At 50.6% G+C, this 20,500-nt stretch overlaps 1 protein-coding gene across 2 annotated transcripts in view; it reads right to left on the bottom strand.

The window, feature by feature from the left end:
* Positions 1-20,500, bottom strand: part of KSR2 (kinase suppressor of ras 2) — a 265,078-nt gene that overhangs the window by 142,592 nt on the left and 101,986 nt on the right. For both annotated transcript variants that reach the window (XM_039505836.1, XM_039505837.1), the window contains exon 5: positions 9,721-9,902. In XM_039505836.1, the coding sequence (XP_039361770.1) occupies positions 9,721-9,902 (182 nt within the window). The remainder of the gene's footprint in view (positions 1-9,720; positions 9,903-20,500) is intronic.

Below are 20,500 nucleotides of genomic sequence, written 5' to 3'. Positions count from 1 at the left end.
GATGTGGCAAAGATGTAAAAAGGCACCCATTGGTCACTGTCATCCAATGAGACCACGGAATGCAACAGCTCCGTGCTAATCTGCAGCCAGGTTCGAATTCACACGCTCCCCGTTTGTGACGGCTTTTCCCTCTCCATTGCCTTTCGCCACTGACAAGGAAAGTTAGAGCAAGGGCACAGTCCAGAGAGACAAACCGACCTTTGCTCATAGAAATTCTGCCTGTGCCATAAGTGAGGTCCCCCCACCAAGAATCACTCTGATACCAGTGAAAGGACAGTGGTTAGGTGATTAAATGCCCTCCTTTTCCATTGCCCTGTGGAGTTGTGCATCTGTTAAGACTCATTCTAATCAGGGCCCATCAGCAGTTAAAAAATAAAAGCATCCAAAACCACGTTCGCCGGGGATCTGCTAAGGACTGCCGAGAGCTCAGACAGGCGCGTGCATCCCACACAAGCAGTGTGATTAGCCGGGTGTCACAAGGAAAGCAACCCGAGGCTACACTTCAGCCAGAAAAAGAGTGGTTTTTCTTAACGCGCTGACAGTGCCTTTTTCTGGCAGCAATAGCCCGTACAAGCTGCTGAAACAAGTAATTCCTTGGCACACAGAGCAAGCATTTCAAAGCAGTCTTCTAAAAAACAGAGAAATACACTTGACTTCCTAGCTAAGCTATTTGTGAGGGTCCTCGCTGCTGACCTGTATCAATGCGCCTCCCTCGCAGGACAGTGGAACAAGTAGGGGACAAAATGTTCCCTGTTCCTCCTCACAGGGAGAGTGTAAGCCCTGAGGGGGTGGGGGGGACAGTTTCCATTTGGCGGGTGTTGGTAGCCCTGCAGGGAGCTGCTGAGTGGGTGGGGGCAGGCATGACTCATGAGGTTCCCCCCTCCCCCCCAACTGTGGTGGGTACATCTGGCCTTGGAGCTGGGATGCAATTCGCCGCTCGAGGAGACGTACCTGCAGTAGCTCTGATTGAGCCAGTACGCTAAACATAGGTGTAGCCACAGCAGCACAAGCAGCAGGAGGGGCTGGCCAGCCCACATAAGGCTCAGACAGGTACGTAACTCAGGGCCACAAGCCCCTCCCACTGTCCTGGCTACACTAACCCGGCAGCTTGATCAGAGGTAGGGTGGGTAGGTCGTGGGGGGTGGGAGAGGATGGGAGGTTGTGGGGCAGAGCAGTTGAGAGCAGGAACCCTAGGGAGAAGGCCTAGGTTGGGGTTCGTGCAGGGAGATTTCGGAATGACCCCTTTTGTTAATAGGACGGAGCCCAGGAAAGGTGGCTTTCGGACCCGATGAACGTACAGCTTCTGCTTGCAGCTGGGTGGGGCGTCCCCAACTGACAGGGGGACCGTGGAAGGGACAGCGAAATGAAGAGTCCAAATTCCAAAGGGAGGCCCCGTGGATTTGGGTCCAAAAGTGCTCGTGCTGCCCTGGCGTCTCCAGTTATGTCGGGGCAGACCCGTACAGGCAGTGCTTCATTTGCAATGAAAGAGGTGCTGGGGCTCAAGCAATGTTTTTACATTCATAAATGATGCAGCAAGCCCAGAGGTGCCGGGGCTAGGAACTGCCAGGCCCAGAGGTGCCGGGGCTGGGTTAGCTGATCTGCCTCCCCAGGGGATCCCCTGAGGGAGGGGGCCATTCGGGTGTGACACTGGGACTAGGAACTGCCGAGCCCAGAGGTGCCGGGGCTCTGCCCTGGCAAACCTAGCACAAATTACACACTCTTTACAGGCAACCACTGAGGATGTGGCTTGAGTCCTGCCTTTCAGAGGGGAGCAGAGCATGGTGAACACTCCGCAGGAGCCTGCTTTTTCCACCAAGGGATTAGGTGCATGAAGGCCAGGAGGAAGCGTGGTCTCGGGGTTAAGGCTGGATGGGGACTCTGGAGATCAAGGTTCGATTCCCAACCCTCCCAGAGACTCCTTACATGTCCTTGACTTAATCAGCCTGTGCCTCTGTTTCCCCATCTGTGCAACAGGGAGACTAGAGCCAACCTACCGCAGAGAGGGTCAGTGATTCGCTGAGGACAGCAAGGCGCTGGCTCGGAGATGGGGGCCATGTCACTCGGTAGGCTGAGGTAAGGTCTGTTGGGCAGAACAAGGGGGAAGGCAGAGTGCCCCGAAGGGGTGGACGTAACACGTGCCTCCCTTAGGACAATGTAATCGCTGCCTGTGACAGACACAAACCCTTCAGGGCCAGAGGAGAGCTGGTCTGCAGGGATGCTTTTTCCCCAAACAAATAGGCTTCGGCGCTGTGTGTCACAGCCTGTCTCCTCTCCCCGACATAATGACCCTTGGTGTCGAGCGCCATTAAACCGCACCGGATAATCACTCTCTTTTTAACGCCCCCAACGGCTCGTTTCACAGGAAGGGTGGTGAGCAGCGTGCTTCGTCGCCATGCAAATGAGGCCATTGTCGGCCTTCCTCAGGATCGACACCGATCGTCCGGCTGCTGTCTACGTGTCGTCCGTTTTCTGGGGGTGTCATAGAACTTTCTGGAAGGGGGAGATTGTTTGAAGTCACCCTCTAGTTGTAACTCCAGGCTCAGCAGCAGCAACTGAATGGCAAGGCATCGCGCCGCACTATGGAGCGGGGATGTATTTCTCCCCCATGAGAACAGCGGCTGGCTTTGCTGACATCCTCGCTGGCTCCTTGCAGTCCCCTTGTCTGATCAGTCACCTTCTCTCTGCTGGGTCACTGCTCTTTGGCTGCCTGCTCTGTAGAAAGATGTCCCTTTTAGGCAACTCAGGGGGCAAAGATAGATAGAAATGCAGGACACATCCCATCTCCTGTCATTACCCCCAAACAGTCAAAACCAGCAGGGGCGTGAAAAGCTGAACAGAACGTGCTCCTGTGAGTTGCATTTGCAGACAGCTGAGTGAGCAGAAGCAACTAACCTCTCCTGGCATGGGCAAGGGGGTGAAAGGCAGGAATGTCCCTAGCGTGCTCACAAATGTTATTTGTATGTCTGTGGCAACTAGAGGCTCCAGTTGAGACCTGCTGTGCTAGGCCCTGTACCGACAGAGAGACCCTGGCCAAAGTGTTCTGTGTAGTTAGATTGTGAGCTGACAAAGGGTGGGAAAGAAAAACAGAGGCACAGAATGACGAAGGGACATGCCCAAGGCCACTTAGCCGATAGCAACAGAGCTCAGAAGAGAACCCAGGTCTCCTGACGCCCAGTCTAGTGCCCTACCCACTAGACCACACTGCCTCCAATTGTTCTTCTTCCAGAAGGGTGTTAAGATCGATTGAGTGGGAAGAGTGTAAATTAAACTGTGGAACTGACAATTTCCCAGGAGTCTGCATGATGCAAGATCTTTGGTGTTGGGATCTCATCTGTAAAGCCCCTAGAACCGGGTAAGGGGTGGACTGCGAGATCCACCAGTGAAGAGCCACCACCCCGTTGTGAATAATTTGCCAGACTAGGCACAGCTCCCATGCTCTGATCATGCAAACATTACACCCCAGACTGTCAGGGGATGACCAGCCAGGACGCAAGGGGGAAGAGAAAACCCCACCGCTCCAGAAAACGGTCAGGCATTTGCTAGTCCATCACATCCCATTGTGTCACATTCCTGTTATGCCGCATTGCATCAGGTTATCCCACCACATGGTGCAACCCAACACTGATGCATAAGGGAACCTAATGCAATGAGACACCAATGCCTTGCTGAGAATGGCCTTTATTGCTTGGTTTCTGGTCCACTACTCACCATCATTCTGGGCAGCAAGATACATTGGTTTGACGCTGGGGGAAATAGCAATACATAAAAATATCCTCACTCCAGGCAAATCTCCTAACTGTGCCGCTGAGAGTCAGGTAGTTGGACATATCTCTATAAATAATATCGCCAGCCCCCAGCGCTGCTGCTAGGTCCCATTGACCCGGCAGCCTAAGAAATGGGAGGAAGAGGCTGCCAGGAACAGATTGCTGAATCTTGAACCATTTCAGAAGGCAGATGCGTTGTGGGGGAGGATCACAAGATTCTTGCTTCCCAGGAGGGCCAAGGGCGCCATGGCTGCAGGGTTGCTCTCTCCCCAGGTGCCGTGCTGGGGCAGAAGCAGAGAAGCCAGGCACCCTGCGTCACGACACTGCCGACGCACAGCGTGCGCAAACACTGCCGGTTCTGAAGGCAGCCTGCAAAGCTGATCCTCACGCTCTTCACCCAGATGTTGTCTTCATGTGTTCCAAGGAGCGAAGGGGAGCTGCAGCCCAGTATCCACACTGAGCGTTTTCTGAACACTCCCCACTGTTGCGATACTCCCCGGTGCAGCTCTCCTGCTGCTGGCAACGGTGGAAGCTCCATTACAGACAAGACACCAGCGTCTCTAACCACTCAGCGCTGAGCAAGTCTGACCTAGGTGGTTATAAGAATAGAACATCAGTGGCCACCAGTGCTAGTTGAGCGGGTCAGGAGGGGAGCGGAGTCTGTTGTGGATCCTTTGCAAAGCTCAGTGACTGATAACGTTATCATTAGCTATTTGTTTAAGGTAACATCCACTCCATGCTGGGTGCTTTCCAAACACTTGAGGATGATCCTTTGAAATCTGAGGACAGACAGGAGCAGACAACAGGGCAGGACAACAGGCAATGGACAGACAACTCAGTTTGGCAGCATGGCACAAGTGAGACTCTGAGGGACTAAAAGGCAGACAGGGTGGGTTCCTTGCAAAGGTGCTGAGGGAGGTGGACCCATGCACTGAGGGCCCTGCGAAAGGAAGGACCAGGGTGCAAGAAGTGGACAAGCAGGCAGACAAGGCTGAGGACGACAATGCAAAGCTTGACAAGACAGGATGAGTTCCTAAGTGTTTTTCACACTCTATTTGCAAACAGATGGAGCATTTTCCTGTGCAAGAGGAAATCGAACCTCAAGCTACTGAGACATTTGCACCTAAGACCTTTCTGGCATTTGCATTCCAGGTCCGATGAGCCCAGCACTTGGAGTTCCGACAGTGTGCAGAGGAAATAATGGGACTGGTTTGAAAGTGTTACCACTGGATGGCTATGCTTGCTGGGAGGGGGGAGAATAAAGAGCGGGCAGGAAAGGTTAAAGCAGGATGGATAAAAATTGATGATTTAAAAAAAATAAGAATTGGTTTCTTTTATTTACATTTTATTTTTTGATTTTGTTATTTAAGTGATCATATGTTTTTCTTTTTAAAAGTAAACCTACTTCAAACGAAATCTGAATTGAATACAAAATATGTTAAGGCCTAAACTTACTACAATCTCGTAAAACATTTAAATAAAAAATAAGTATGCTGGTTTTGTGAGTTTAATTAAATTCCAGTTACCGTCCTAATGCAGCTTGACACAAATCCTGAGCAAAAAGTTAATTATCTAGTAAATAAGCAATACATCATTCACCATTTTCGAACACACACAAAATGTACAATCAATCAAAATGGGAAAATACTAAGCTATGTAATTGCTTAAATAAGTGCATACAGTTATGGCGAACCCTCCTAGGTAGCAAACTCATGTACCAAATCTAGTGTGAGGCTCTACTAAGTTGTGCATCACCATGGTTCAGTGGTTTTATCAACCAAAGAGAATGAACCCTTTCTCTAGACAAGTGAAGTACAAATGGAAAAGTTGATTAAAATCAATGATTTACATCGAGTCTTTCCACTTGGTGATTTAAATCACCACTTTAAATTGCCTTGATTTAAATTAATCCACCTTGGCTTCAAGTAACACCCCCATACTCAGAACCTGTTGCCTTCTCTGTCCTGGAGCGCAGAGAGTCTGGGAGTCCATTTGGAAATCACATGCTTTTCACTTAGAGCGGTGGCTTCAGGCTCCCAAGGCCTCTTCTCCTGCAGCTGCCTATGGAATCTGAAGCCGACAGATCCCCCCCTGCCTCCCAAGGGGGTCCAAATGGTGACTTTCCCTTCCCTTCATGAGGAGTGAAACGGAACTCCTGGCACCCGCCCCTTTTACATGGAGCGGAAGCCCCGGCTGCTAAATAACTGGTAAGATGCTCTCTCTGTAACTGGGGGGAAAACCGAGGTTGTGTGTCTGAAATAAACTGACAATCCTGCGCTTTCTCCCACGGCGAGCCATGCCTGCAGCAGCGCTGCCTTGTGACTTCGGGACACGAGGTCCCTGCACTCCCAGCACCCAAGGGACTGCAGTACCCAGATATCTGCTGGATCTATCCGGGCCAGGAAAACGCCTGGTAAATTCTCAGTGCCCTGCCTGGAGGATAGGCTGCGGCTCTGATTAAAAGCAGCAGGAGACACTGTGTGTCATCTGCCAGGTGCAGCACTGAAGATTTAACCCCCTGCATGCTGAATTCTGTCCCTCCTGATTGCCATGTTGCTCCATCAGCCTCTCAACCACAGAGGCCTCATACCAACGGGGCAAGGAGAGAGCACACACATGCATACGCTCCCCCTTCATCCATTTATTTTTGGCTGCGTGGCTAGAAGCAGCTTTTTATGGAGACAGATGATTGCATTGCTTCCTATGGGGAGGGGGGAGTGTCCTTTCTCTGGAGAAAAGTATGGCTACAGCTGACTTACCGAACCAGCTTGCCTTTTAGCTGAGGGATACTTTCCATTGACCCACGGCCTAGTTCTTTGCGGATCTGCCCCTCTACCCAACAGCAGTACCATCCACCCCCGACCACAACATGCCTCAAGGACAACAGGCTTATGTGCACAGACCACGGGGCCAGCTGCTCCAGATCACATTTCTTCTATCTTAGATATTTATAGGGCGCCAAATACCACAGTATCTAGGTGCCAGTTTCTTGGCACCTTCCCACCTTGGCATGTGCTCCCTGGCAGAGGAGGATTGTCAGAGGAGGATTGGGACCGGGTGGGGGGTGTCTCTGTAAGGATGTGCAATGCCGTGGAAGATGCCACAGCTTCTTCAAGCAACATTTCACAGCGCTGCCCAGTGCCCTGAGAAACTGAGTGAGAAGGGAGAGCAGAGAAAGGCAAAATAAGACGATTGAAATATGAAGAGTAGGAAGAAAACAGGAAGCAAAGAGGAGGAATGAGAAAGCCTCTGGAGAGGAGGACAAAAGGAGAAATGAACGCAAAGTAAAAAGAACAGGTAAAGGGAGAAAAAGAAAAGGACAGAGAGCGAGAGAGGGGAGATAGCGATGAGCTAGTAGAAGGCGAGTGCAAAGAACTAGAGAAAGGTGGTTTAGCTGAACATTAGTAACTAGAAAGAGTCAGTAAGTGTCAGGCCCAGAGCCATATTTACACATCCATTGCACTTGGCATATGTAGGATTTCTGCTTCTCCGGTGACTTTCCCTGCATTTTTTAGGGGGGTTCTGTTTACCTTTATATTCACAGCTGTGCTGTAAAAGCTTCAGAAGCTCCAAAATTAACCAGAACTCTGGCTTGGGGCTGGGAAATAAGGGTCAGGATCTAAAAGTGTTTTCCCCTCCCCTTGGATCCAGGCCTAACCATCCACCTGCGACCCACTCACCCCCCACCTTGCCATCTGAACACCAGCAGAATTTACACAAGCCGCCCAGCAGCGTGGAACACAGTACATCCTGCTTTGATAGCATCTAGTTATGGGCATTGCAAACAGGGCCCACTCCTCCCACTGAAGTCAATGGAGGTTTTTTGCCACTGGCATCAATGGGAGCAGAAAACAGCCCGTGTATAAAGAAATTTGAAAAAGACACTGACCCAATACAGTTTGTTCCAAAACTTTTACCTCAGGGGCCAACTTTGCTGCGGGCTTCCTCGACAGGGTCTGAAAAAATCTGTATGCAAAGCAAGTCACAGACACAGAGCCAGTCTTTGCTGACAAGGTTTATGGTGCAGTAAAGGAGACCCATTGGAAAAACTGTCCCTCTATGTTCAAAGCTGAGAGCCAGAATTGGCAGCAATCCCATGGGAGACCTGCATATCCAAAATGAAACAGGTTTCTTTAATCCTTCAATGCCTTTGGGCTCTCGGCCTTTCCAGACTCCTGATTTGTCTTGCACACCCCCAAGTTTCACATCACTTGCTCATAAAATCAGACATAAAAATACAAAAGTGTCACAGCACAGTGTTACTGAAAAAGTGCTTCCGTTTTCATTTTACCATATAATTATCAAATAAATCAATTGGAATAGAAATATTGTACTTACATTTCAGTGTATAGTATAGAGAGCAGTATAAACAAGGCATGGTCTGTAGGAAATTTTAGTTTGTACTGACTTCGCTAGTGCTTTTTCCGTAGCCCGCTGTAAAACTATCTAGATGAGTTGATGTGCCCCCTGGAAGACCTTGTGTACCCCTGGTTGAAAACCACTGCAAAGTGCCGAAGTGTTTTCCTGAATCAGGGAATAGAGTAACCGCTCTCCAACACCTGCACTGAAATGCATACCTATGGCTGGGGCTATAGTGAGGGCTCGATTTGTGTCTGTCTTCATATTTTATATACACACACACACATATATAATCCCTCAATATTTATACACATGTATACATATCTATAGTGACACACATGCACCAGACTTCATTCTAACTACTCACAGATCACCGTCAATATTTAGAGCAGGGGTCGGCAACCTTTCTGAAGTGCTGTGCCGAGTCTTCATTTATTCACTCTGATTTAAGGTTTTGTGTGCCAGTCATACATTTTAACCTTTTTAGAAGGTCTCTTTCTATAAGTCTATAATATATAACTAAACTATTGTTGTATGTAAAGTAAATAAGGTTTTTAAAATGTTTAAGAAGCTTCATTTAAAATTAAATTAAAATGCAGAACCCCCCACACTGGTGGCCAGGATGCGGTGTGACAAAGTTCCTCTTCTACCTTGTTGGGTTCCTGTGCTTATTGGCGGATTTGCTCACCTCAGTGATCTTCCCCTCTGGTGGAACCCACAGTCTGGGTCAACTCCTCCTGTGTCTGATCAGGAGTTGGGAGGTTTGGGGGGAACCCGGGCCCGCCCTCTATTCCGGGTTCCAGCCCAGGGCCCTGTGGATCGCAGCTGTCTATAGTGCCTCCTGTAACAGCTGCATGACAGCTACACCTCCCTGGGCTACTTCCCCATGGCCTCCTCCAAACACCTTCTTTATCCTCACCACAGGACCTTCCTCCTGGTGTCTGATAACGCTTGTACTCCTCAGTCCTCCAGCAGCTCACCCTCTCACTCTCAGCTCCTTGCGCCTCTTGCTCCCAGCTCCTCATATGCGAATCTCACTGACTAACTGGGAGGCTTTTAACTAATTCCAGCCTGCCCTTGATTGGCTTCAGGTGGCCCAATCAGTGTAGCTATCTCCTCGGCCTTCTAGCAAGATCTTAATTGGCCCCAGGTGTCTTGATTAACCTGGAGCAACTGCCATTTGGTTACCATGGTACTAGGTATTTGGTTAGCCTGGGGCTAACATACCTGTTCCTCAGTACTTTACTGTAGCCATCTGGCCTTGCCCCATCACAGCGGGCAGTGTGAGTGCCACTGAAAATCGGCTCGCTTGCCGCCTTCGGCTCATGTGCCATAAGTTGCCTACCCCTGATTTAGAGCAACAAATTTCCCTCTGCCAAACCAGTGAGAGAAATGCACAGGCCAGCGAAATGTACCCAACGCTTTCTAAGCCATTTATCTACAACTGGCAACAGAACAGAATCCTGCAGCCTCCAGACTCCTCTTCCATGCCAACCTGAGCAGCAGTGGAGCGCGACAGGTGCCTAACTCCGAGAGCCATCAAGGAAAGAGACACGTGATCCCAAGCAGAGGCTCCCTCTGAACTGGTCTGACTTACTTGCTGAGAAGGTGGCTTCCATGTGGACAGGAGGAGTGGAAGGAATGCAAGGCGGGTGTCCCACAAAGAAGGAACGCAGGGAGCGCTCGGACAGGAGGGGAGAGCGCTGGGAGGGGATGTTCTCACAGCTTCCCACACTGTTGTGAATCTTTAAATTCAGGGGCTTGTTCTTTTTCTTGGTTCTAAGGGAAAGAGAAGGAGAAAAAATGAAGAAAAGCAGCAAAGGAAACAGGATACGTTTTCTCATGGTAAACAGGGGAGAGGGAAGAAGTGCCAGCAAGCCAGGCAGGGAAACACTAGTATGTGTCTGACTAAAACACAAGCACCGGAAGACATGGGCCCGAACCCATGTCCTCATGTGAAATCCAAACCTGGGCTCAGATCCATATTTGCATGTGGCCCCTTATCTTAATAATGAGCCCATTTCCAAAGTCAGATTCAGTTCCGAGGCTTACCTCCAAGCCACGTTACAGTCGTGGAGGTGTTTCTCAAGTGCTTTGAGATCCTTGGATGGCAGGTGCTGTGTGAATGCAAACTATTATTACCCACATGGTAACACAAGCTAATAAAAATCACATCATTTCTTCACACACCAGCCTTGCTAAGTCCGTATTGCATTTCACAGTTCTGAAACTACGGCATGTTAACGCTACATGACACCATCAATCTTTAGCATCCTACAGAAATTACACTCAACTGCTACCTGAAAAATCTTTAGTGCCTGTGACAGACAAATGTGATGCCATGCTGGGGTACTGGAGCCTCACCATAATTCATTCTTCAAACCCGCTTTCAGTCAAGACTTGGAAAGGAACAAATCAATCAGGAGTCTGCACTGACCAGTGAGCATTTTGGAAATATCTTCTCTTACCAGCTTATTCCTCCAGCGCTATGTTTTCAAAACTCGGTGCTTAAGCTGTTCCTACAAAAGGTTTGTTTTTAAAACACATCCACTATGCCCGTCCAAGCTGCACTCTCCATGCAAATGCGTCTTTATGTGCACAAATCTGGGTACCAAACTTCCCTGTTTGGTAAGGTCTATCTACCATCACAAAAATGACACACCGACACCAACCCAAACCCTCTCCCACCAAAAACCCTGAAAACGGCCTCACAAATCCACAAAATGAATTTAAAAAACCACCCTATCCCAAACAAAATGTATATCCCAATGCAGGAGAGAAGCCAGAGACACCATGACGTGCACTAGGGACTTTGATAATGCTATTGATTTAACATGGAAGGAGTCCAGATACCATGGTGATGGGCAGTAGTATAAAACCTTAAGACAGACAGATATACAAATGTTGTTGGAGCCAGTAAACCTTAGAGCTGAGATTTTCAAAGTTACCTAGGGGGTTTAGACACCCAATTGCCGTTCCTTTAGGTTACTGGGAACTCAAATCCCTTAGGTATCTTTCAAAATCTCCTGCTGGATTCTTTGGCCACACGGACAACAGGCACCATTTATCATTAATATAATGCCAACAGTAGGCCGACTGTTTTACGGACAAGTCGAGAGACGAGAGCTCTACTGCACCTATGGGTGTTCAACTGGAATTTCTTTGCAGTTTTTTAACATCTTTACATTCCAGTTAATTTAAAATGTATTGCCCAATTTGGCAAGTCGATGAATGAGATGATGATTCCAGGGCCAGATTCTCAGCTGGTGCTAATCAGTGCAGCTCCATGGACTTCAGTAGAATTATGCCAATTTAGACCAGCTGAGGATCTGGCCCCGTGCTACAACAGAGGTTCTGTTGTGGTAATTGGGCGGGGCCTACACATTTACTCGAATTGTGAGCGCAACTGTAAAAAGTGTGTGAAAGTTCATAAAGTGTCACAATAACCTCCAATAAATGTTGATGGGAAAAGGCACAAACGGGAGACAGAATGGATTTGTCTAAACCAAAAGGCTATTGCTATAATCCATGGACTGTGTTGAAATCATGCTTGATAAAAACAGAAGATGTAGAACCAGAAACCAATGAATGAAATCAACATAGGCCTAAGGGGATGGGCTGTTCCACCCATCACTCCATTTTGGGGTCCTTAAAGAAAGAGACTCTGGCAGGGAAATGGTGGAAGAGGAAGACAGAGGCTACTGGAGTGAGTTTCACCATCATGGCTACCCCCGCCATCTCCTGGGATCTTGGACCTTATTCGTCCTAATCCTGAGGGATGCCCTGACCAAACCAGGCCAGATGATACCTTCCACCCCTCTCAGCTCCAGCTAAATCCCAACCACCAGCTGGGATGAAATGGGATCAGACTTCAACAGCAGCAACATCTCCAGCTCATCTCATCTAACTTCTTTCTCTTTTCCCCTAAAGGACAGTTAGTCCCATCTTTGATGCCATCGAAGAGATGGTCGGACAAGGGGTTTTTCCTTCCAAAACTCTCTCCATCTAAAGGGAAAGGGAACAAGGGATATCGATGCAATTAAAGTCTTTTTTAATACTTTACATTTCAAATGATGGAACTGGTTTTCCTTGTTGTCTTGGTCTTCACTAAAAGGTTAAAAGGAATTTCAGTTGTGTGTTTGCCATGGCGCTCAGCAGGCTGAGAGCTCTGTCTACCAAAGCTCAGGCCTTAGTTAACACTGGTTAATGCTGGACAGTGCTTGGGTTACTTTAACACATTTGGTTCTTTTATGCCATCTAAATTAATACACCTGCAGTGATGGCCCCCACTGGTGTCGTGTCTGAGTGCCTCACACTCTAATTTGGCTTTCCTCACCACGGCCCGGGGATGCAGGCCAGTGCTCTTGTCTCCATTGTACAACAGGGAAACTGAGGCACAGGGAGGCTAAAGTGACTTGCCCAAAGTCACATGAGACGTCTGGTAAAGCCACATTTCCTGAGTCCCAGGCTAGCAGTTGGACTATGAAAAAATCCATGCAACTTTCCACTGGGCCTCTAGATTAAGGGCCAACTTTCAAAGCAAGGGACCAGTCCATAAACCCATTTATGTGGGGGCCCCAAAAAGCACGCCCCCCACACACACACACTGATCTGACGCAGGGCACAAGCTGGCCAAGTGGGCAGTTTAGCCAGCCATGCGCTGGGCAAAGTTTCGGGGCTCCCCAGTCACAATCAGCTGTTCTTGGAGGCGGAGGGAAGACGCAGATTTTTCTCTCCACTCTGCTAGCTCGTCTGATTGAATTAGATCCTGCCTGGCACCGTCTAACCAGGACTGATAGGGAGTCAGTGTGCACTGGCGGAGGGCAAAGGGGGGTATAAAGGGTGTGAGCACCTTGGGTGAAATTCACCCTGTGCAGGGACTCAGCCCAGGGACGTGACATGACTTCAGCTCTCAAAACAGGGCTAGCGTGGGACTCGACTGGCACGCAGGCTTCAGGTGGGGCCTCTGCACAGGGGTGAAACACTCCCGCCACCTGCTGAAGTCCCCGGGATTGCGGTGCTCAGCCCCTCTCAGGATTTGGCCTGGATATTAACATGTGGGTGGGGAGAAGGAAGGTGCCTCACTGGCAGCCAGCCTGTCCCCTGAGGAGCTGCTAGAGAGAGCTCGTTCTGCTGTAGCACTTCCCAGCCTCGCTCACTGCCCCAGTCCCTGGGATCTCCGGTTACAGCACTTTCTGCTCTTCTCACGGACACAATGTTCCCATTGAGGCCGCAGCATCCATTAAGGAAGCCCAGGTCCCTTTCATTAATCCTGGAGAGGTTTTTTTGGGTGGTTGCTGGCGTTTTTTTCTGTCCTCTGGCAGCAAGGAGGCAGCGCAATAGCCCTTGATGTTATCAATAAACAATTCCAGGGCCTGGAGGGGCTCCCAGGGCCATCACTCAGCCGCCCGGGCTCTGACACTCAGAAACCGCTGGCGATATTTTCTCACGATTTATGAGGTTAGCATCGACTCCGGCTTGAATTACAGCCTTTTATTCAATCAGGTGCATTTGATTTCTGGTTATACTGTTGTAACTAATTAGTTAACAACAATGCAGGGGTGGCGAGGGAAGAGAATGAATCTTATTAACCCTCCGATGACGGAGGGTGGATCCAGCTGGATCAGCCCTCTACAGCTCCAGGGAAAGATGCAGAGGCCTCCCCAGCCTCGCTCCTGCTGATGGGTCGGGCCAGCACCTCACCATGCTTGGTCAGTGACGGCTGGAGAAGGCGTGAGACTGGCAGCCAAGTCTGTCTCCTGACGGACTTTAGCACCGGGGACCGCATCACTCCGAGGTTCTGCGTCACGTTTGCTGCCACTGGCCCAGCGACCACGAGAGGTCGTCTCTAGCGCTTGGGGCAGGCAGAGACAGCTCCTGTGGTGCACATTTGCATTATGGGCCGGCAGCTTTGGCACAGCTCTTCTGCCCATCAGCAGCATTTCCTTCCTTGTTTCTAAAGCCACTAAACCCATCCCCTCGTCCAGCGGCTCACAAGAGAGATTCCAGCCAGCCCAGCCCCACCACGCGCCATGGTATCAGAGTCTCCTGCACCTGAGCAGACCTCCAACGAGTGGCCTCCCCCATGGCTGAGGGATCCACCCAGCCCCCTTCAAGTCCAGCATGTGAGGTGCCCCATCCCTCCCCCACAGACCCAACTTGCCAGCTCCTGAGGGAAGCCAAAGCGAGACAGGCTAACTTCTCACACACTTCACAGCAGGGTCCACTGACCCCTGAAAACTGGATACAGGAGATGCCTGAGAGAGACAGGACTCTCCCCCAAGAGACTCTAATGCATGGGATTTCCCCCATCCTCCCCAACTCAGCATCTCATAGGATAAGTCCCCCCACAGCAGGAGATGTCTCCTATGGGGAATTACAGCACCCCTCCCCCAGGGGGAGATGCTCTTGTCTCCAGAAATCTATTGCAGAGAGGGTCTCCTCACCCGACCTATCCCTGGGAATTTGGCTGAAGAACCCAAAAAAGCACGCAATCTTACCAAGGACCCCAGGGCTGGGTGCCCAGTTCTGTTCTGTACCACCCCTAGCACTGTCCTCCCTGGCACAGAGGAGTTTTACTGAAGCAGAAGAAAGGGCTGGGGGGCTAAGCAAGGTGAAGCCCCACACAATCCTTGCAAAGCATTCAGGCTGGGATAGCCTAACGGGGTTTAGGTGCTGGGATAGCCTAAGTGAGTCAGGCACCAAATCCCAAAGCATTTCAGTGGGATTCCGGGACCTAATTCCCTTTGGTCCCTCTGACCATTCCAGCCCCAGAGAACAGCTCAGCTCACCCCAAAGCCCAGACAGCTTTGTGGGTGCTACTGAGTGCCCTCCCCTTCCCACCTGGTTTGGCTTCAGACATCTCGAGGAAGGACCCTGGCTGTATTTGCTCAGTGTTCTCAGGGAGTTGCCATGCCCACCATCTCCACCAACCCGATGGGCTCCCTCAACCACAGACAGTGCCACCAGCTCCGGCCAGGCCTCCCCCTCCTTGGCCACCCCGTCTCCAATGCCAGCAGCCCTGGGCTGCACTCAGAACGTACAGGGGCATAGCACCTTTGGCATGTTCTGCTCTTAACGTAGCTCAGTGAGCCCTCTTGTGGTGAGGCACAAGCCTGTGTGTGCCCTGGCACTGTCCCGGCAGCCTGGTGAGAGTTCATTTGAAAACTCTCCTCCCTGCATTCAGTGGATGTTTTCCCACAAACGCCAGAGCATTTGCTCTTGGCAGCAATTCTTGCTTTAGGCAGGGATTGGACTGGAAGAAGCTAGCTTCCTGGAGGTGTGAACACAGAATGGTGCCCAGATACCAGGGTGACAGGACACTAGGAATGGATTAGCTAACTCACTCCACCCCCATCCCTGAGTGACTCCCTTCCTTGTTTAGCGCTCCTTGCTGACACCCCTATTCAGCAAAGCACCAAAGCGTGTGCTTAACTTTAGGCCCATGTTTTTAAGTCCCACTCTCTGCGTGTGCTTGAGTGCTCGGTTGAACAGACGTGGATTTTGGTACGTGCTTAAACGTTTTGCTGAAGTGGGGCATTACTAGGAGGCCAGCTGCAGATAGGGCCGGCAGCTCCAGCCATGCCCTGGCATGAAGTAAGCATCTATCCGGTGCTGAGATGACATCGCTTGGTGGAAAGACACAGCAGTAGGTCTCTGACAGCTGTAACTAGATCCAACTCCGCACCATACAGACCTCCCTCATCTTCCTGTTTCAAACACTGGGACATGCACCTTCCGCGAGAATCCCAAAGGCAGCTTGCATCAATACAGCAACAACTAGAGCTGATAAAGAAATAGGGAGGTGGCACCTTCTTTGCACCATGAGCCCTTTGACACCAAGCAGTCTCTAAGTATTCCTACCCTGCCCACCTCCATGGCGTCTGGCCATCAAGAGGATGATTTATAGCACACATTCCTCCTCTTGCACATTCCCCTGGTTTTACCAGAAAAAAATCAGAGTGTCTTGAGCTTAGTCTCATGCTTCATCGCCTTCCTAGATAGCTAACTCCATCCGTTAATCAGACTGGCGTGAAACTGCTCTATCCAAAGCCTCTCTTTACTCCTAGTTTCCTTAACTTCTGAGTTATGTCCCCTCATGTCCCAGCCACTTCCCAGCAGGTGCGCAGACCCTCTGGTGACATGACTGCTCAACTAACTAGATATGCAAGTGTCTCATTCAGTAGAGGTGAGCCTATGGGTCAGGTCTAAATGCATACAAGAACATGCAGCAGTTTGAAATCCAGATCGCAGATTGTCCCTCTTCATAACAATTCAAGACATAATGTCTATCTGGACTTTGTAACGTGAGCCCTTCTCCATTAATAATACAGCAATGTCCCCCCACCCGCAACCTGCCGGGGGGTCACAGCATTATCACCCTCACTGCACACAGAGGGAGACTGAGGCCTGGAGAGGTGAAGTGGCTTCCCAAAAGTCACACATGAAGGCAGTGTCAGAACCAAAACCAGACCACTCTGGCTCGCTGCCCTGGGCCGTCTCCACAACAGCATCCTCCCCTTCCTCTCAACCACAGCACATCTCCGATAACCCCAAATCCATGACAACGCCACGGGCATCTGGAGACGCCAACTGCTAGGAAATGACTGCCTTGCGGCACCCCGAACGTTTTACAGTCCTCCATAGCATGTGACAATTAAACCCAACTCTAATGCACTAATTGTTTCCTTGCACAGGAAAAGCTGCTGCTCGTTTCAATGTCTCTGTGCAAACAACTCGCCATCAAGGGGCTTGTTTTGCGCGGCGTGTGGGCTCGTTAGCCGAACAGACAATTGAATCAGACGAGGTTCGGCAATGTAGCCTCCTGTCTCTGAAGCAGGCTGGAGCAAAGGGCTGGGACACTTGAGGGTAATGGCCCCAGGACGCCTTCAACGGGGCTCCCACTGCGTTGGACACTCTAATACACCTGCCTGTAATCATGTGTCTTCACCTGCTAAGAGCCAACCCAACCCCAGACAGCTGTCCCCAGGTTTCCAAGCCTTCCATGCTTCCAGGGTACCCTCTGCTGCTGTCTCCATGGTGACAAGTCCAGGTCTCTGCAGCCCCTAGCAACAGATTTATCCTCTACAGAGACCAACAGAAAACCCTGGGATGAGCTAAATTTTGCAACAGTTAGTGGGACCTTTAAAAATATCCCCAATTATCATCCGGTCAATACAGCTGACTCTGAAACCAGCTGCAGTTTCAAGGCAAGCCTGGAGACAAGGGGCAGCTGAGACTCTGAACCCCTTTGTGGTCCCAGAACTCCTGAGATCCTAGGACCCCTGTCACTGGAGAACCCATTAGCAGTGGCAGGAAGGGATACGGCGAGGACAATCCCCTTTTCAGCAGGACAATCAATCCTGCAGGGGATTTCACTGCCAGGAGGAAGGGTAGCAAATGGTTAGAGCAGGAGAAGAGCGTAAGAGGGGATGTTTCCCAATTTCTGAGAGGAGGGTCAAGTTACTGTCGCAACAGAGAACTGCCAGTCAGCCCAGGGCAGTCCCCGGGTACCACAGCACGCTCAAGCGCCTCAGGAAAGTTCACACCAACGTTCCAGCCTTGGGGTGGAGCCCATGTGCCCACGGGGAGTCCAGCAGCTGCAGGTTGGCAGCATGGCCTGAACCAGTCCCCCTGAGAGTCCCTTGTTTCCATTTCTCATCCCCACATTTTCCTTTCCCACCTGGATCCCCCAGTATCCCGCCGTCATAGCACTTTCCGTAGACACACTCCAGAGCAGCTTCAGAAAGATTTACACAAACAAGCTGCTCCCGTGGTACCATTTAAATGCCACCCACATTTACAGAGAGTGTGTCACACACCCAGTAGTGACTGGTCCCCATGGAAGATACCAGCCTACTGCTGCTACTAGCTAATGGAGTTACTCCTGCAGCTCAAGTAGCGGAGATCTTTACTACAGACCTGAAACTCTTAGGTTCAAACCCTGCTGATGGACCACGCCAAGGGTCATTGTAAGCAGCCTTTTTGGAAACACGCGGCCTAACGAGACACCATGGAGTGCACTCCACTTGCGACAAAGCTGAGCTCCCGCCCGGCTCTGAGCTCATCCCAGACAGAGCCCCCGGCATTGTCTCCTCAACGTGCTCTTCGCAGGCATCCAGCCCAAGAGAGCTTCCTGCAGCTGGTGATTAACTACTAATCTTATTTTTTTTCCACCCATAAATCAGTTACAGACCAAATATTTACAGAGAGGATCATTTCCTAGCCAAGCCAGGCTGGTGACAGCTCTCATTATTAGGAAGGATGAGTGATTTTGGACAGAGATTCCCCCCTCTCGCTCTGAAAAAAAAATTGAAATTTAAAAAGGATGAATGATGACAGCTGACTGACATCATCCGTCCGTCTCCTGGTGTCGCATGGACTCAGGGAAGGGTGGCTGCAAACCGCTTGAGAAATGGGACCAGAGAGAGGACTGAGGAAAGCTCCTCTAAAGCTGTCTCTCTCTCTCTTCCTCTCTTCGTAGGGCTAACAGGCCGAGAGGGGGAATATATTAAGTCTTCAATCTGCTAAAAAGGAACAAATCCAAAGCAAAAGGGAGGGAGAAAGGAACAGGAGTGTGATTAGGCAGCAGGCAAAAGGCAGACCTGCTTCCAAGCAACAAGTGGGGAACTGAAACGGCTAGAGCAACTCTCCTGCTCCGTGAGCCTCCTCTGCCCCGACGCTGTCCAATGGGGGATGGGACACTGCTGTGACTCTGTCCCTGTACATCCCGAGCTAGGGTAACGTGCAAAGGGTTGGACGTGACTTAGGAATCCAAGTCCCCAAGGCTTTCGATGGGACTTGTGAAAATGTTACCCCAGGTGGACTGTGCCCCGGAGAAAGAGTCAGGAGAGCTGGGTTCCAGTCCCAGCTCAGTCACTGTCCTTGGCAAGTCTCTTCCCCTCTGTTTGCCTGTGCATGGTCCAGACTGCAGGCTCTTTGGAGCAGGGACTGTCTAACTCTGTTGTCCAGTGCCTAGCACCTCAGGGCCCCGGGATCTACTGCAATGCAAACACCTAAACTAGCCTGGTCACCACCTGGCGCCCCAAAGCTCAGCAGAATCCAGCAGCAGCAGCCGCCAATGGGAAAGTGGCAACAGGGCCATCGGTGCTGGGAAGTACCCGGCCGAGAGAGAAGGTAACGTCCATGGGAACTGGTGGTTCTCGTCTCCACAGCCTCTGTCCACAGACGGCCACGCCTGCTGGACCTTGCTCCCTTGCGTTGCCCCTCTCTGCAGATGGGCTTTTATGCCCAGTACAATAATAGGAGATCTATCAATCTCCTAGAACTGGAAGGGATTGAAAGGTCATTGAGTCCAGCCCCCTGCCTTCACTAGCAGGACCAAGTACTGATTTTGCCCCAGATTCCTAGGTGGCCCCCTCAAGGATTGAACTCACAACCCTGGGTTTAGCAGGCTATTCCTCCCCCCCTAAAATCCAGCATCTTAGCTCAAGTTTGTAAACACATGGAAAGGCCGAAATTCTCAATGGACTCTCTAAGCTCATACTGTGCCCGATTTTATAGGGTCAGTCCCGATATTTGGGGCTTTTTTTTTAATATGGGCTCCTATTACCTCCCAACCCCTGTCCCGATTTTTCACGCTTGCTATCTGGTCACCCTAATGCTCACGTCCACTTGCGTTTGCCTCCCCAAGACAGTCTGTACATGCAGGTGCGGGCCCTGGGAAGTTTCCTAGGTGCGACTGAGAAGGGCATGTAAAAATTGGGCCCTTGGGGGCTTAATGTCACAAGAGGGAGGAATACAGAAAACTAGGCAAGGTTCTGAGCAGCCTCCCCAGGGCCCGAGAAAGGCTGAGGGGGTGGGAATATGAAAACCCTGCTGCCTTTTCCCTGCTCGTCCAGCTGCAACATTAACCCACGTAAGGCGTCGTTCTGCATCCTCAGGCCACTTGGCCAGCGATGTCAGTGCGGGGGTTGCCTGAGTGAGGACCTCAGGACGGAGCCCTTAATATATGCAAGTCCTTGAGCGTTGATGCCTGGCTCTCCGAGTGCATTAAGGCTCATTAGGTGGCTTGACAATTGGTTTGATGGACTCAGCGCTCATCCCCTGCTGAGCACCCGCACACAGCGAGAGCGGAATGCAAACCTTGAACTTTTATCTCGGTTCGGGCGTGCGAGTGGTCGGTGTTACGTCTGTCATTTAATCTCTTCCACATTTAACCCAGAGATCAGCCGAGTGAAGGAACACTCCCCCAGCGGCGCTGACTCCTTGCCCTTTGCCACAGAGCTGCTGCGGAGGTGCCCGGGAACAGGAGTGATACATGTAACGCTTCCTGCAACTGTTTTCAGCCTCCCAGTTAAACTCTAATTCCCATCACCACACCGGGCAGGGGCACAGGATCCCAAATCTCTGCACAC

The sequence above is a fragment of the Mauremys reevesii genome, linkage group 18 (genome assembly GCF_016161935.1).
Source record: "Mauremys reevesii isolate NIE-2019 linkage group 18, ASM1616193v1, whole genome shotgun sequence".
NCBI lineage: Eukaryota > Metazoa > Chordata > Testudines > Geoemydidae > Mauremys > Mauremys reevesii.
Note: the sequence above shows the minus strand (reverse complement) of the source record. Positions and strands in the feature narration are given on the sequence as shown.